The 17879-nt window shown below is 42.0% G+C and overlaps 1 protein-coding gene across 1 annotated transcript in view; it reads right to left on the reverse strand.

The window, feature by feature from the left end:
* Nucleotides 1–17879, reverse strand: part of si:dkey-219c10.4 (high affinity cGMP-specific 3',5'-cyclic phosphodiesterase 9A) — a 100175-nt gene that overhangs the window by 28184 nt on the left and 54112 nt on the right. Inside the window, exons 5-8 of the mRNA XM_048535131.2 lie at nt 16598–16740; nt 13147–13206; nt 5973–6150; nt 358–480 (exon numbers count right to left, since the gene is read on the reverse strand). Of these exons, the coding sequence (XP_048391088.1) occupies nt 358–480; nt 5973–6150; nt 13147–13206; nt 16598–16740 (504 nt within the window). The remainder of the gene's footprint in view (nt 1–357; nt 481–5972; nt 6151–13146; nt 13207–16597; nt 16741–17879) is intronic.

Genomic DNA, 17879 nt, shown 5'->3' on the forward strand with positions numbered 1-17879 from the left:
GCTACGGGGTACAAACAGAGGGTTTCTCACAGGTACTGTATGAAATTAAGGCTGTGCTCATCCATTATTTATCACTCCCAACTTAACGATTTAAGTTGATCTAGTTTCTGCAATAAGAAGCCAGACACATACTTTGGTATACTTTAAGGATAAAGTCTGAGAATAAATAATAAGAAAACAGTCCATGATGTGCAAGTAATGAAGGAATCCAAATATTTGATAGCGAATTTCTGCCCTTTTCTGCCATTACTATTAATGTAATCAGAAAAATATTCATTAATTACACAAATTGCATAAATAATCAAATATGTATACAAAACAGTGCTGTGTAAACATTGTTACAAAGGATATTATTACCTGATATGCATTGTTATAGCCTGGATGGTCCAAATCATGGCATATTGCTGAGGTGAGCATGGTTAGGATATCAATATCGTCCATTTTGTTTTGAAGGTCTGTTAACCAGATCAACCCATACATCTGTATGAAGCAAAATAAGATACAGAACGAAATAAGTCCGAAAGAACAGCCTGAATGTTCCAACATTGTGGTGACATTTCAGTTAAAGAGTGTTCCATGGAGCGTTTCTATTCGTGAGACCTGGCAGCATTTCTCACAAAATTCTCTGCTCTGCTGTTCACCTCACTAAGTACGTATGCTGCCTCCACGATATATATTCATATATAGAGAGCAAGAGGGTAACTAGAGAAAGGATTTGCCAACTTAAGGACAAAGAAGGAAAGTTATGCTCTGAGTCAGAGAAAATCGGTGACATTCTTAATGAGTACTTTGCATCGGCATTCACCAAGGAGAGGGGCATGATGGATGTTGAAGTTAGGGATAGATGCTTGATTACTCTAGGTCAAGTTGACATAAGGAAGGAGGAAGTGTTGGGTATCCTAAAAGACATTAAGGTGGACAAGTCCCCTGGTCCGGATGGGATCTATCCCAGGTTATGAGGGAAGCGAGAGAGAAAATAGCCGGGGCCTTAACAGATATCTTTGCAGCATCCTTAGACACGGGTGAGGTCCTGGAGGACTGGAGACTTGCTAATATTGTCCCCTTGTGTAAGAAGTGTAGCAGGGATAATCCAGGTAATTATCGACCAGTGAGCCTGACGTCAGTGGTAGGGAAGCTACTGGAGAAGATACAACATAGAACATAGAACATAGAACATTACAGCACAGTACAGGCCCTTCGGCCCTCGATGTTGTGCCGACCGGTCATACCAATCTCAAGCCCATCTAACCTACACTATTCCATGTACGTCCATATGCCTGTCCAACGACGACTTAAATGTACCTAAAGTTGGCGAATCTACTACCATTACAGGCAAAGCGTTCCATTCCCTCACTACTCTCTGAGTAAAGAAACTACCTCTGACATCTGTCCTATATCTTTCACCCCTCAATTTAAAGCTATGCCCCCTCGTGCTCGCCGCCACCATCCTAGGAAAAAGGCTCTCCCTATCCACCCTATCTAACCCTCTCATTATTTTATATGTTTCAATTAAGTCACCTCTCAACCTTCTTCTCTCTAATGAAAACAGCCTCAAGTCCCTCAGCCTTTCCTCATAAGACCTTCCCTCCACACCAGGCAACATCCTAGCAAATCTCCTCTGCACCCTTTCCAAAGCTTCCACATCCTTCTTATAATGCGGTGACCAGAACTGTACACAATACTCCAAGTGCGGTCGCACCAGAGTTTTGTACAGCTTCACCATAACCTCTTGGTTCCGGAACTCGATCCCTCTATTAATAAAAGCTAAAACACTGTTTGCCTTCTTAACAGCCCTGTCAACCTGGGTGGCAACTTTCAAGGATCTGTGTACATGGACACAGAGATCTCTCTGCTCATCTACACTACTAAGAATCTTAACATTAGCCCTGTACTTTGCCTTCTGGTTACTCCTACCAAAGTGCATCACCTCACACTTGTCTGCATTAAATTCCATTTGCCACCTCTCAGCCCAGCTCTGCAGCTTATCTATGTCTCTCTGCAACCTACAGCATCCTTCGTCACTATCCACAACTCCACCGACCTTAGTGTCGTCTGCAAATTTACGAACCCATCCTTCTACGCCCTCATCCAGGTCATTTATAAAAATGACAAACAGCAGTGGACCCAACACCGACCCTTGCGGTACACCGCTAGTAACTGGTCTCCAGGATGAACATATCCCATCAACTACCACCCTCTGTCTTCTTTCAGCAAGCCAATTTCTGATCCAAACTGCTATATCTCGAATTCCATTCCTCCACATTTTGAACAATAGCCTATTGTGGGGAACCTTATCGAACGCCTTGCTGAAATCCATATACACCCCATCAACCGGTTTACTCTCATCTACCTGTTTGGTCACCTTCTCAAAGAACTCAATAAGGTTTGTGAGGCACGACCTTCCCTTCACAAAACCGTGCTGACTATCCCTGATCAATTCATTCTTTTCTAGATGATTATAAATCCTATCCCTTATAACCTTTTCCAACACTTTACCAACAACTGAGGTAAGGCTCACTGGTCTATAATTACCAGGGTTGTCTCTACTCCCCTTCTTGAACAGGGGAACCACATTTGCTACCCTCCAGTCATCTGGCACTATTCCTGTAGACAATGACGAGTTAAAGATCAATACCAAAGGCTCGGCAATCTCCTCCATGGCTTCCCAGAGGATCCGAGGATAAATCCCATCCGGCCCAGGGGACTTACCTATCTTCACGTTCTGAAGGAATTCTAATACCTCTTCCTTGTGAACCTCAATCCCACCTAGTCGAGTAGCCTGTATCTCAGTATTCTCCTCGACAACATTGTCGTTTTCTACAGTGAATACTGTTGAAAAATATTCATTTAGCGCTTCCCCTATCTCATCTGACTCCACACACAACTTACCACTACTATCCTTGATTGGGCCTAATCTTACTTTCGTCATTCTTTTATTACTTAAATACCTACAGAAAGCCTTAGGGTTTACCCTGATCCTATCCGCCAACAACTTCTCATGTTCCTGGCTCTTCTGAGCTCTCTCTTTAGGTCTTTCCGGGCTACCTCGTAGCCCTCAAGTGCCCTAACTGAGCCTTCACATCTCATCCTAACGTAAGCCTTCTTCTTCTTCCTCTTGATCAGAGATTCCACCTCCTTCATAAACCACAGCTCCCGCACCGTATTTTAAAAATGGATAGGGTAAATAAAAAGAAACTGTTTCAATTGGCTGAAGGAACAAAAACGAAGTTGCTGGAAAAGCTCAGCAGGTCTGGCAGTATCTGTGGAGGAGAAAACAGAGTTAACGTTTTGGGCCCGGTGACCCTTCCAATTGGCTGAAGCTTCAATTGCCAAAGGATATAGAGTTGAGGGACTTGACCTTTGAATCAGAGACATGATAAAGAAAATTATTTTCATGCTGTGAGTAATTAGGATTTGAATAATAATCTGAAAGAATGGTACATACAGATTCAAGAGTAAACTCAAAAGGGAACTGGTCAAGTGAGAGATAAAAAGAGACGAAAGGTTATGGGGAAAGATCAAGGGAATGGGAGTTATTGCACTGGTCATCAAAAGAGAGGGAATTAATGAACAAACTGGCCTTTTTTTGTGGTGTGGTTCCATGTCTTCACTTGGGTAGAGGCCCTTATAGATAGGCTGATACTATTCTTATGTAACATCGACATACCTGCGGCTCCAGTGGCATTTACTGACTGATACTCTGGTGGGAGAAGCCTGGCAGGTTTTGCCTACCTAACCCACTGGCATGAAGACCAACTGCAACACTATGTCCCTAAATGCCATTCTAGCTGAACTGATCATCCAGTGCAGAATGGGCACAAAAACTGAGACTTCATTGAAAACTCTATCAGTAAAGCTGCAGAAGATTCTTGGGAAATAATTTGCAGTTGTGTCCAGGCGATTTTTGACCTATTATTTATTACTAAGGGATTCATAAATGCAATTGAATGCATTACATACAAAAAGCTTACACATTTAAATATGATCTGCACTGATCTTTTGTTCATAATGCTCTTAAAATTAGTCACTACTGATAATTACATAGTATCTGATATTAATATGTAATTATTAATCCCCAGAATGTAATTTCCTATCAAGCTCACAATGCAATTCCAAGATATAACACATCTTTTCCTGATACTTCTAATGAATGTGATTTTTCCATTTGGCCCAATCTAATTGTTATCTCCCATTATTCTTTCATGAGGTGTGGGTATTTCACCTATCGGCAACAGCCCTTGAAACAGATGGCTTGCTTGATCATTTCAGAGGGCAGTTAACAATAAACCATAGCACTGTGGCTGTCACATGGAATCTAGATGTGGTAAGAGTGGCAGCTTTCGTCCTCTTAAAGAACCAGTTTGGTTCTTACCACAATTAGGAAGGATTCTGTGGTGTCCATTACTAAGAGTAGTTTTATATTGCAGATTTATTCATTTAATTTCAATTCCACCAGCTGCTACGATGGGATTTGATCTCATAGCCATCTAGATTTCAACCACACCACCTTCACCCCATTGCCCAGTTGATCATTTTAAAATTAGTGGAGTCATTGGCCCTGGTATTAATCTAAAAGGAGCTTCAAAGGATTGGTTAGAACCTCAGCATATTTATCAGGTGATAGCACACTGATGACCAATGGGAAGTCATTCAATCAATTTAGATTTTATAACCTATTAAAGTAGAGACATTCGGGGCCTTTTTAAAAGAATGACAATTATTGAGACATCATTTAATAACCTCATTGGCTTAGAACTTCTGCTAGGAGTGCCACTGGAACATTAAATCGGTTTAGGGAAGATGAAGTTATCTTCAATTTTCCATGCAACATCATTTTCATTAGTCCAGAAATTAGACCTTCTGTAAATCAACGCAATAGCACTGTATAATTTACTGCAATTGATTTGTGTCGAGAACATGACATCACTCAGAATCACAAACAAGAATAGAATTGTAAGGCACTGAACAATTCTTTAACTAACTGATTCCATGCATCTTTTATCCAGTTAGATTGATTGTTTTGTTCTCTCCTTGGTAAACAAGAATTGTGACCAACAAACAATTGGAAGCCATGCAGGTAACTAGGGGCAATGTGATGGGCACATCCAAATACATAAGCTCGCCTTCAGATCTTGGAGGAGGATAGCCCCAGCTTTGTGAGTGGTTTGGCTTTCAACGGTATAAAAGTCAATGGATATGCAAGCGAAAAATAGGGAAGATCACAACTCACTTTTAAAATTCTGCAATATTTCACACTATTTCATTCAATCACATTGAGATTACACCAAGATTGGTCAGAAATCATCCACAATTCTCCAGATCATTGGCATTGTGGAACTGAGTAACACAGAAATGAAAGACTCCAGACTACAGAGGTGTGTTTCATTTGATCTAACCTCCACAATTTACAATTAACTTCACTGCTCCTGAATTAGAGGGATCATGAAACTATCTGGCTGAATAGTGTCTGAATGTATAGACGGAATCAACATCAGTCCTGGCTGTAAAGACCTCTGTAGTTGGACAGCTTTTTGGTTCTCACTGCTCAGTCTCACTCATGTGAAACGGATTATTGGGTCGGATGTCAAAGGTCTACTGCTGTCTGTTGAACTATAACCCAAACGTGTGTCAGCCCCTTCAAGAGATAAAATAACAATTTTATTGATTTCCAGAGTTGTGCAAAAGAAGCAAATTGCAATTAAATTCAAAAAAGAAATGGAGCAAAAATGAAAATAACAAAGCAAACATATCTCCATTTTGGAGCCTGGGAGATCATATTCATCTGATTTACCATGTGGGAAATCCACAGGATCAGGCAGGACACAGATTTTACAACCCACCCAGTATTGCACATTGACTTCAATGAAGTACGAAAAAGGGTGAGTTCCAAACCAGCATTGCACCCAATATTATCAGTGCCCTACCACCAAGTAAGATTGAATTTTTGCCCTTAGCACCAGTAATTATCTTACCATCTGGGTGACACAGAAGCAATGCTTGAAGTTATGGAAGGGAATGTTGTTATAATGGCGATACACCTCGAAAAGAAATTGTTGCAGGACTTCCATTTCAATGTTGAATTTGCTCATGAAATCCAGGTCTATGTACATCAGCTGAAGGAGCACCATGATCTCTGCATCTTCCCATTGCCTGGTGTGAAAGGAGCCATGAGGTTAGCACAAAATAAGCACCGGTGTCGAAACAAAGAACCATTTTGGGTGAATTTGCATTCAACTATCAATCTGAGACTACTTGTTCAAGTTGAGGCTCACGCCCAAAAAAATAAAATCTATTATAGCTTGTCGGAATTATAACAGCCTTGCCCTGGGGGTAAGCAGTTGACAGATCTAGACACGTATGTGTAGGCAGATTTCTCCCCCAATAATGGAACATTAATGTTTAAAAAAATAAATAATTTTCTTCACAGGAGCAATGGTTCAGTCGTAGTATTTATCAAACACAGACAAGATAGGGAGTGAAAGATTGGAAAACAATGATAAGAGAAGGATGACGTATCAGGAAAGCTCTCTTTGCATCTCCAGATGGACTTCAAAGTTAGGAAGAAGGGTCTAGGCTCAAAGCGTCAGCTTTCCTGCTTCTGTGATGCTGCTGGCCTGCTCTGTTCATCCAGCTCTACACCTTGTTATTTCAAAGTTGGCATTCACTTTGAAAATTTAATTTCAAAAATAAACTTTATTTATAAAAAATTTCTACATATATACTTTGTCACAAAAGCAGTTTGGTTCTGTACTGTTGCATAATAAGTAAATAAACAAAACACTGGATTTTGACTCTATTCAAAAAAAACCCAAAGACCTCTCTTACACATACAAACTAATATCTACATATATGGAGGCACTGGGAGTGTCCAATAACTAAATGGACCTCCATTTACCTTCAACAGGAAGACCTCAGACAAATTTATTCACAATTATTAACATTGTCTGGCATTGTAAGACTTTGGGTTTTTTTGTTATTAACTTCAAAAAGGCTACTGTTGGCAAAGAGCTTTCCAAGGGGCGGCATGGTGGCTCAGTGGTTAGCGCTGCAGTCTCACAGCGCCAGGGACCCAGGTTCGATTCCAGCCTCGGGCGACTGCCTGTGTGGAGTTTGCACATTCTCCCCGTGTCTGCGTGGGTTTCCTCCGGGTGCTCCAGTTTCCTCCCACAGTCCAAAGATGTGTAGGTTAGGTGGATCGGCCATGCTAAATTGCCTGTAATGTTCAGGGGTGTGTGGGTTATAGGGGGATGGGTCTGGGTGGGATGCTTCACGGGGTGGTGTGGACTTGTTGGGCCGAAGGGCCTGTTTCCACACTGTAGGGAATCTAAAAAAAGAGTGACTCTTAAATCCATATGATTACCCATGCCCTCTATGTTGCAGGTCTCATAATTGTGAAAAAAAGGACTCCTACACAAGTCTTTGATTGTTTTACAATTGCAATAGTTCATTGTCAAAAACTGGTGCTGCCTAGAATTTAATTTCAGTTCAGATTACATGTTCATTGTAGCCATTGCTTTGGAGCAGTAATATGAATGATAATGAGATATAATTGCTTTCATCCAATTTGATAACATTGAAAAAACAGGCATAATTAACCATGGTACAGATAACTAGTAAGCAAAGCCATGAAAATAAACTGTGAGCCCAGCTGATAGATGTATTTGCATTCTCAATAATAATTAATTATGCATCACCATGGTGTTTCCCAGACATCATGAAAAAAAAGTCTTCTTCCTTCTTGCATATTACTCTTAGTTCACATCTATTTAAGAATCACACAATACAGAAGGAGATTTGATCTTTGGAAGAGTCATCCAATTATGTACAAACCCATTCTCTTTGTTCCTCTGTTGTTCTGCATTCCTCACAAGGACTCTGCTTTCCTCTCTTTACTAATTTCAGTGATAGACATATGTCTGAATAGGGATACAAAGCTAATAAAGTTCACAAATGGCCAAGTTTGGTCCAGAGTCTCTGAGGAAAGTGCCTGTTCAAAATTGGAATATTAAAAACAACAGAGGGCCTAGAGGAACACAGGATGTGCAGGGGGGAAGTCATGAAAGCATTTACGAGAGAAAATACTGGCAGCCAATATTATGGAGAATCCCAAGATATTCTACAGGTACATCAAAGGGGAAGAGAAAATTCAGGGAAAGAGCACAGCCTGTTAGGGACACAGACAATCTGTGTGAAGCCTCGGGGAATGTTAAAGTGTTAAATGTTCACTCCATTGAGGGAAATCGTGGGTTAACAGTTGGTTAGGAGGGTGGTGTGGGACACTTGTCATGTGGTTTGTTCTCCCATTCTCAGGACATGGCAAGTAATGTTCTCTGCAGTGAGGATATATATATACAGCTCTTCATCACGTCTTAATTGAAGGAAAAGCGAATTGTACTTTGCAAATGATACAAAGACTTAGGAATGTGGATAGGAAGGAGAAGTTAGGAAGGGCCATAGATGGCAAAAGTGGGCTGGATTTCACGCAGCTCCCCAGAGGAGGAAACATGGGGACAGGGCCTCATAAATGTCAGTCTCTTAGCAGGTGGGAAACCTCTCACAGTTATGTAGGAGGCTGGATAGGGCCCACTGGGAAAGCCTTTTGATCACTGCAGGATGTCATTTCGGCTTGTTATTGGGCTCGGAAATGGCTCAGGGATTAAATGAGAGTGCACAGCTTTCCCATGTATCCTGAAGGCCATTAGACAAAACCATTCAGGTTCTCCTACAGATTTCTGAGGCGGAGCCACTTAGTTAGTTTGATTGTGATTTTATTGTCATATGTATTCAAGTGGAACAGTACAGGAGTACAGTGAAAAGTGTATAATTTCGTCACACAAGGTGCTGCCTTAGGTACATGTACTCGGTACAGAATCTTAAGAACAAGGTAAAAAGAAAGACAAAGTTAAAAGTTAAACAATGCAGTAATTATAGTATAGCATAAAACATACAAAATGTAGTTAAAAGTTACACATTGCAGACCTTCTTAGTTTTAAGTGAAAATAAATAAATAAATCTGAAAGTTCAAACATTGTAGTCTTTCTTAAATGCTTACCCACAGTGGGACCACACTTCGAGGAGTCACCGCAAGACTGGAAATCCACACTAAGGCCAGCAGTGGGCCGAGAGACCACCACATACCACTCAAAGACCACCATTTCCAGTTGAGGGACTACCAGGCTGGGCCACTGAGACAATGCCAAGCCGGGCCAAGAGTCTCCCACACTGGGCCGAGAGTCTGCCACGCTGGGCTGAAAGACCGCCACATCAGGCCCAAGGACTGCAATGCCAAGCTATAAGTTATCGGGGTAGCGTAGTGATTGGAACCAGGTTGAACTCATTGACTACGCGGTTGTTTATTGGGGGTTGTTAACCTGAGCCAATCAGGAAAGCCCTGTCTGATCAATATAACCAGGAGCTCAGAATCCCCTCAGTTCAGGGGGACTGACTCTAATCTGGCTGGCCATGGCCAGAATACTGTGTGCATGTAAATAAATGATGTCTTGGTGACAGGATACCAGCCTCTGCACAGTTATTTCAGGTAGGTGATGGTTGATTAACATTATTGTTAGACTATTAATCCAGAAACCCAAGTAACATCTGGGGTCCTGGGTCTGCAACCTGCCATAGCAGATGGTGGCATTTGAATTTAGTAACAGTCTGTAAATAGAGCCAAATAATGATGAGACTGTTGCTGATTGTCAGGAAAACCCATCTGGTTCACTCATGCCCTTTAGGGAAGGAAACTGCCCTCCTTACCTGGTCAGGCCTATAAGTGACTCCAGACCCACACTAATGTGGTTGACTCTGAACTGCCCTCTGGGCAACTGGGAATGGATAATAAATGCTGACCAGTTAGTGACACTGGCATTTTGTGAATGAATAAAAGAAAAATCTTGATTGAAGGAAAGGGGATGGTCACTGAAACCAACTATCTACTGTTACCTCTGAATACTCTGCCCTCATCTTCTACAGCTCCCTTCCTGTGACTCTTACCTGATGACAAGAAAGTTTGAACCTGAGAAGTCCAACCTCTCTCCTGATTTAGGAACTGCTGATGCTGGAGAATCCAAGATAAAAGTGTGAAGCTGGATGAACAAGCAGCATCTTAGGAGCACAAAAGCTGATGTTTTGGGCCTCAACCCTTCATCAGAAAAGAGGCATGGAGGAATGGTTCTGAAATAAATAGGGAGAGGGGGTGGTGGACTGAAGATGGATAGAGGAGAAGATAGGTGGGGAGGTAGGGAGAGGTTAGTCCATCTGGGCAAGATGGACAGGTCAAGGGGGCAGGATGAGGTTAGTAGGTAGGAAATGGAGGTGTGGCTTGAGGTGGGAGGAGGGGATAGTGAGAGGAAGAACAGGTTAGGGAGGTAGGGGCAAGCTGGGCTAGTTTTGGGATGCAGTGGGGGAAGGGGAGATTTTGAAGCTTCTGAAGTCCACATTGATACCATTGGGCTGCAGGGTTCCCAAGCAGAATGAGTTGCTGTTCCTGCAACCTTCGGGTGGCATCATTGTGGCATTGCAGGAGGCCCAGGACGGACATGTTGTCTAAAGAACGGGAGGGGGAGTTGAAATAGTTCACGACTGGAGGTGCAGTTGTTTATTGTGAATTCACAATTCCTTCGCATCTGCTCCCAGAATGAGGCATTCCACTCCCACACATCCCAGCTGTCTTTGTTCTTCAAGGACCGCAACTTCCCCCCCGCAACTGGTCAAGAACTCCCTTGACCGAGTCTCCTGCATTTCCCACACCTCATCCCTCACCCTGGTCCTGCAATAACTGCCAAAAGAGAATCCCCCTTGTTCTCACATACCGCCTCACCAACCTCCAGATACAACGCATCATCCTCCGACACTTGCTCCATCTACAATCCAACCCCACCACTAAAGACATTTTTCCATCCCCACCCTTGGCTGCCTTCCAGAGGGACCACTCTCTCCGGGACTCCCTTTTCCGCTCCCCACACTCCTCGAACCCCACCACACCAACACTTTCCCCTGCAATCGCAGGAAGTGCTACACCTGCCCCCACACCTCCTCCCTGACCCCTATCCCAGGCCCCAAGATGACTTTCCACATCAAGCAGATGTTCATCTGCCAATGTGGTATACTGTATCCACTGTACCCGGTTTGGCTTCCTCTACATTGGGGAAACCAAACGGAGGCTTGGGAGCCACTTTGCAGAACACCTCCACTCAGTTCGCAATAAACAACTACACCTCCCAGTTGCGAACCATTTCACCTGCCCCTCCCATTCCTTAGACGACATATCACTCCTGGGCCTCCTGCAGTGCCATAATGATGCCACCTGAAGGTTACAGGAACAGCAACTCATATTCCGCTTGGGAACCCTGCAGTCCAATGGTATCAGTGTGGACTTCAGAAGCTTCTAAATCTCCCCTCCGCTACCCCCACCCCCCCACCCCCCCACCCCCAGCCACTGCATCTCAAAACCAGCCCAGCTCGTTCCTATCTCCCTAATCTGTTCTTCCCCTCTCCTATCCCTCCTCCCACCTCCAGCTGCACCTCCATTTCCCACCTACTAACCTCATCCCGCTTCCTTGACCTGTCCGTCCTCCTCAGACTGACCTATCCCCTCCCCACCTCCCCACCCATACACTCCTGTCCACCTATCTTCTCCTCTATCCATCTTTGCTCCACCTCCCCCTCTCTCCCTATCCTTTTTCCAGAACATCCTCCCCATCACCCTTTTCTGCTGAATGAATGGTCTAGACCCGAAATGTCAGCTTTTGTGCTCCTAAGATGCTGCTTAGCCTGCTGTGTTCATCCAGCTCCACACTTTGTTATCTCTTCTGATTTAGATTATTTCCTGTGGATGGGCCTGGGCTGTTTGGGACTTTCTGATGACAGTACATCTAATCGTCAAAGGTTGCAAAGTATGCCAAGTGAACAAATTGTTACATTTCAATTGACTCCCAGATCTACTCAGTGGTAGTGCCAAGGTGGTTATCATAGAATCCCTACAGTGTGGAAACAGGCCCTTCAGCCCAACAAGTCCACACCAATCGTCATTGCATCCTGTCCAGACCCATCCCCCTAATCTACACATCGCTGAGCACTAAAGGTAATTTTGCATGGCCATCTTTGACTGCAGGAGGAAACTGGAGCACCCAGAGAAAACCCACGCAGACATGGGGAGGATATGCAAACTCCACACACTCGCTTGAGAGTGGAATCAAACCAAGTTCCCTGGCACTGAGGCAGCAGTTCTAACCACTGAGCCACTGTGCTGCCCATCTTGTCTGAACAGACCAGATGAGTGCTACAAGTCATGAACTTGAGTCTCGTCACAGGTGATCAACAAAATCTTTGAAAAAATTGAATAGATGGATTCAAGGTGGGACTATCAGCCCAACATTCTCAAACTGATCATAAACATCTGTTTAATTTCATGTGAGAGCCACTTGGTAGAGCAAGCTCAAAGGAAAAAATAGGCTAATCGTGTTCTTAGTTTGATGTTCCCCTACCTCCATATTGCTCCTTGGTACCTGGTGATCTGTTATAAGAAAGTCCACTTAACTAAATGCTTGAAAATATGAAAGGGTAAGTTTTGCAATATACACTGATGCATTTGGAATGGTGCTTCTACACCAATCTAGAGATTTGTTAGTGCCAATGAAGAGTCACAATGCACACTGACAGTCTACACATTCCCTGCTGTCAATGTGCAATGGAATCCAGGCTGTAAGATTAATAACAGCCATAGAATATAGTTACTGCCTTCGTATCAAATTATAAGCATTACCAAAAAGCAGTTAGTATACATACTACCCAAAATTGACTGATACGTAGGATTAATTCATAATTCAGTGTCTGAGAGGATTATCCCAATTACATCCCAGAGCACTCATACCAGCCAAGCCTGTCAAATATTAATTCGGAAATATTAATAGGATTCCGACTAGACAAATATTTGAGCCCATGTTTATCATTCAGTTCAAATACACAAGTAATTGTGGCTCTTGTTGTACAGTGGTGTCCCTACCTTCAAGCCAGACAAACTTGAATTCTAGTCCCATCTATTACAGAGGCACATCATAACATATCCGAATAGGTTTTTCAAAAATGACTGCGATTAGTGGATATTGATTAAAAACTTGCTCAGGGAAGAGCCCAAGATTTGCATACCAGTTATCGAAGGTTGGTGTCTTCAGATACTGTCTAACTTCTTCTGTGACCTCCAGACTGCTGCAGAGAAGAAGGATTAGCAATATTTAAGAGATCCCATTTACTCTATTGACAGCAATGATGTCTCTCTAATTAACAACTGGTTTCTTTGTTTCCAGCAAAGCAATGTTTAGCTGGCTACTCATTTCTAATCAAGCCTCTATTTCTATTTAAGTTCTATTCCTGTTTTAGGAGATAAGGTGATCAAATTCTCTTGGCCAAGGAGAAAGTGATTTGTTCTACTCAAGGTTTATAGATTTGGCCAAATTTGCTGCTTCCTTCCAGAGCACACGCTGAGCAAACCTCTGACTGAGTTGTCAATCTGACCCAAATAAAAGTCACTATACCTACAGCAGCTAAGATACCTTCTACAGCCTAGAACGAAAGATTTCATTTATCGTAATGCAGAATAACTTCAACATTTGTTTCGGTTACTTTATAATTCATGTACACTTCAGTACAACACTGAGCAAAAGTTGCAGTGTCAGAGGCCGTCTCTTCAATGAGACATTAAACCCAGTCACCTTTTCAGGTGAGCATAAAGTCTCATGGTACTATTCAGGAGAGAGCCTAGCCCGGCCAAAATCCTCCTCCAGAATTTTGCTGTTTGGTGTTGATGGAACTTTAATGTTGGTTGCTGCCGAGTTTGGCTTCTGAACCATTCTTCCAGCTAATTCACTGAGTTGTAATCATACAGCCATGTGATACAGAAGAGGCACTTTGGCCCATTGAGTCTGCACTGACAAAAGAAACCCATTACCTAGCTACTTAGCACTTGGCACATAGCCTTGGATGTTATGACATTTCAGGTGTTCACTCAAGTACTTTTTAAAGGTTGGGAGTTTTCCCTCTATCCTCCCAGGCAGTGTATTCCAGATTCCCACTACACCCTGGGTGGAAAAATACATTCCTTAAAATCCCTCTAAACTTCCTGACCATCACCTTACAATGATGCCTCCTTTGTTACTGACTCTTCAATGAAGGGGAATAGCAGCTTTCTATTCACCTTGTCCATGCTGTCCACAGCCTTGTACACTTCAAACAGGGCAGCCTTCTATGCTCTTCTTAAAAAAAAAAACACCTGAACCTATCCAGCCTCTTTGTAGTGAAACTGCTCCAGGCAACATCCTTGTAAATCTCCTCTGCACCCCTCCACTGCTTGTGAACAGGTTTGAAGATTTCACAGAATCATAGAATCCCTAATCCCTACAGTGTAGACGCAGGCCATTCAACTCATTGAGTCTAGACTGCTCCTCCCAAAAGCATCTCACTCAGACCCACACTCTGCTCTATCCCTGTAACCCTGCATTCCCTAGCCTGCACATCCCTGGACACTATGCGCAACTTAGTATGGCAAATCTACTTAACCTGTGCACCTTTGGACTGTGGGACATCACATGCCAACAGTGCATCAAAACTAAAATTTATTTTTGCCAGCACCATCACTGTTTAGTAATGGTTAATATACAGAAGGAGGTCATTCAAACTCTCGTGTTTGTGCCAGATCTCTGCAACAGCAAATCAGTCAATTTCCTACTGAAACCCACAATTGAATTTGCCTCCATTATTCACTGAAGAAGTGCATCTCAATAACAAGTGTTCACTGCATTTCAAAAAAATCCTTAAGTTGTCTTTGGTTTTTTTGTCATCCTCATATCAATGTTCTGTGGTTCTCAAAGTTTCAGCCAATTGGGACTAGTCCTCTCAATCAGCTCTCTCAGACACTTTAGGATTTTAAACATCTCTATCAAATCTTTTATCAAACATTTCTTTTCAAAGGAGAATAACTCCAGCTTCTCTATCCTATCCAAATAACTGGATTTTCCTGGAACCAGTCTCTTAAATCTCTTTCTAACTCTCCTTACTGCCTTTACATTCTTCCAAAAGTGTGCTGTGAGAGTTGGACACAATAATCCAGATGAGACCAAAAAACTAACTTTATATAGTTTTAAAATCAATCATTGCTTTTGCATTCTGTATTTCTATTTATACAGCTCAGGATCTTGCAATGTCTCAATCTGCCCTTCCACCTTTAATGATTTATAGTCATATTCCCAAACCTCTCTATTCTTGTACCTTCTTTTGAATTGTATTCTTCAGTTGATATTTTCTCATTCTTTCTACCATAATGCATCACCTTATCTCCCAATATTAAGTGTGATTGGCCAGACTTCTACCTACTCCACCAGCTTGTCTAAGGCAGTCAATACGCAGAACCAGAAGACAAACAGCAAGCTGGAAATGCCAGGTGCTGCTCAGATTTTCATATCAGGAATTGTTGCATGTAATTTCCCTCTGCTAACTAGGAAAGTAGTGTCATGCATATAAGTGAGGTAAGAATAATTAGAGTAAGATGTTAATGTATGTGAATACACCCCTTTCTGCTCACCAACGAGATTCTCATCTCCTATTAAAACCTTGTGTGGAAAATCAGACCTTTTTCTCAGCATCGACATTTTACCGATCTCACCATGTTCTCCCAAATGACTCATCACTGCCCAAGTCATTCAAGGTTGAGAAGGTTTCACTGATGGTATTCCTTTGGTTACTATTTTGCAGACATTTGGCACTCTTTGGACATCCACAAATCCACAACAAATGTATTAGCTTCATCAACCTTTTGTGTTACATCACCAAAAATCTTAATCAAGTTAGTTAAACACAAATTGCATTTAGAAAAACATTCATGCTGACTTTTCTGAAATATTACTAATACTTCTGAGTGACTTAGTATTTGTTCCAGAATCTCTGAACATTTCCCCGTCACCTAGTGTCCTGTATTTGCTTGGCTTATCCTCTCTGTTGAACAAGGGTGTCGTATTCACAATTATCTGGTCCCTTGGCACTACCATTGTTACCTGCAAGGAATAGAGATTTCCAAATAACTTCCTCAGGATTCTCCAATCATTACACTTGGTCCCAGTGGCTTATGTATACAACCCTTATTAATTTATCTTTTTGTCCAATTTTTGCCCATGTCTTTGACATCCTTACTATGATTCTGTCACAACCTTCTTCCTTGGTAAAAGCAGATGGCAGTATTCATTTAGTATGAGTTACTCCAGGTGTGGGTCTCCTTCCCTGGCTGGGCTCACTCCTCCTCGTTCTTCCCTTCTTCCTATTTCTGTGTTTTTAGAAGCTTTTTGGATTCCGTGAGCTGCCAATCTTTTCTCATTCTCTTTGCCTCTTTTCTTTCCTCATTTACACCTGCATGTTCTGCTCATTTTTCCCATGATGGACCAAACAGATTGCATCAAGAAAACATCTCACTACTAACTTCAAGGGTAATTAGGGATGCAAAATGATTGCCCAATGAGCATAGTCCACACCCCTGAAAGAATAAGAAGAAATGCAGAAAACGGTTTAGTTGGTGCAAAGCATCACCACAGTGAGTTTCCTCTCAATCTGTTACCTCATCTGCAGGTAATTTTCCATTACTTGCTGGCACTCTTCTTTTGTTTTTCTCAATGAACATTTGTGATAGAAGGGTGAAGGTTTATTCATTCCCTCTGTCAGATCTTTAAATAGCCCTAGCCAGCTGAGGTGTTCGACACTCTGTGAACATTAAAGAGTTTTAATAAGGTTGTAGGAAAGAGCACGTATTTGCATCTAGTAGAGAACAACAATGTTAGCCATTCATCACAATTCCACTTGCCCACAGACCACCTTAGGGCTATAGCCCTAGAATATGCCATAATTAGAAAGCCATTTCAACGTGGAGTCCTAGACAAGGGTCAGGAGCCTGTGTGACTGAGAAACAAGAGAATGTGGTTAAGAAATATATTGAATATTGGAGCTGACAGGCTGAATGGCCTAATTCTGCTCCTATGTCTTCTGGTCTTCTGGCAGAAACAGGACAAGCAACTGTATATCTCCTGAGCCAATGAGGTTGGTGGATTCCTAATTGTGCAGAGTATGAACCAGAAAGTTAAAATTAGAATGATTCATTCAATGTAAAATCATCTACTGAAGTAGAATGGAAATTATGCAGGTACAGCAAGTTATTTAGAAGATAAATTAAATCTGTTCGTAACTACAAGAGGAGAGGAATATAGGGCCCTGCAGCTGTACAGGGCTTTGGTAAGACCACATCTAGAATACTGTGCAGATTTGAAAGAATATAATTATATCAGAAGCAATTTGGCGAATATTCATGCAGCTCATTCCTGCATTAAAAGGCTTATCTTATGAAGAAAGTTTGACCATGTTGGGCCTCTATCCATGAGATTTTAGAAACATAAGATCTGATCTTACTGAAATACACAAGATACAGAGGGGACTTGACAGGGTAAATACTGAAAAACAGATTCCTCTTGTGGGGGACAGAGCTTAAGTATAAAAGGTCTCCTTTTTAAGGTGGTAATATGGAGAAATTTTTAGTCGAATGGTTGTTAATCTGTAGAATTCTTCCTCAGCATACTGTGGGAGGCTGGGTCATTCAATTTATTCAAGGTTAAATTAAATAGATTCTCAACAGACAAAGGACTCGAGTTAGAGGTGGTCACCTAGATGGAGTTATTGAGCTTGTTGAATGTACAGCAGGATCAAAGGACTGAATGGCCTATTAAAGAACGGTAGTTCAAAAATGTGACTGTTTTTAATTCTTAAGTTTCCAGCAACTATTAAAATCTGAAGAAATGAATTTCCACACGTCAGATGTAATGCTTTGTGCTTGAGGCTGTTTAACTTATTGC

The sequence above is a fragment of the Stegostoma tigrinum genome, chromosome 7 (genome assembly GCF_030684315.1).
Source record: "Stegostoma tigrinum isolate sSteTig4 chromosome 7, sSteTig4.hap1, whole genome shotgun sequence".
Lineage (NCBI taxonomy): Eukaryota > Metazoa > Chordata > Chondrichthyes > Orectolobiformes > Stegostomatidae > Stegostoma > Stegostoma tigrinum.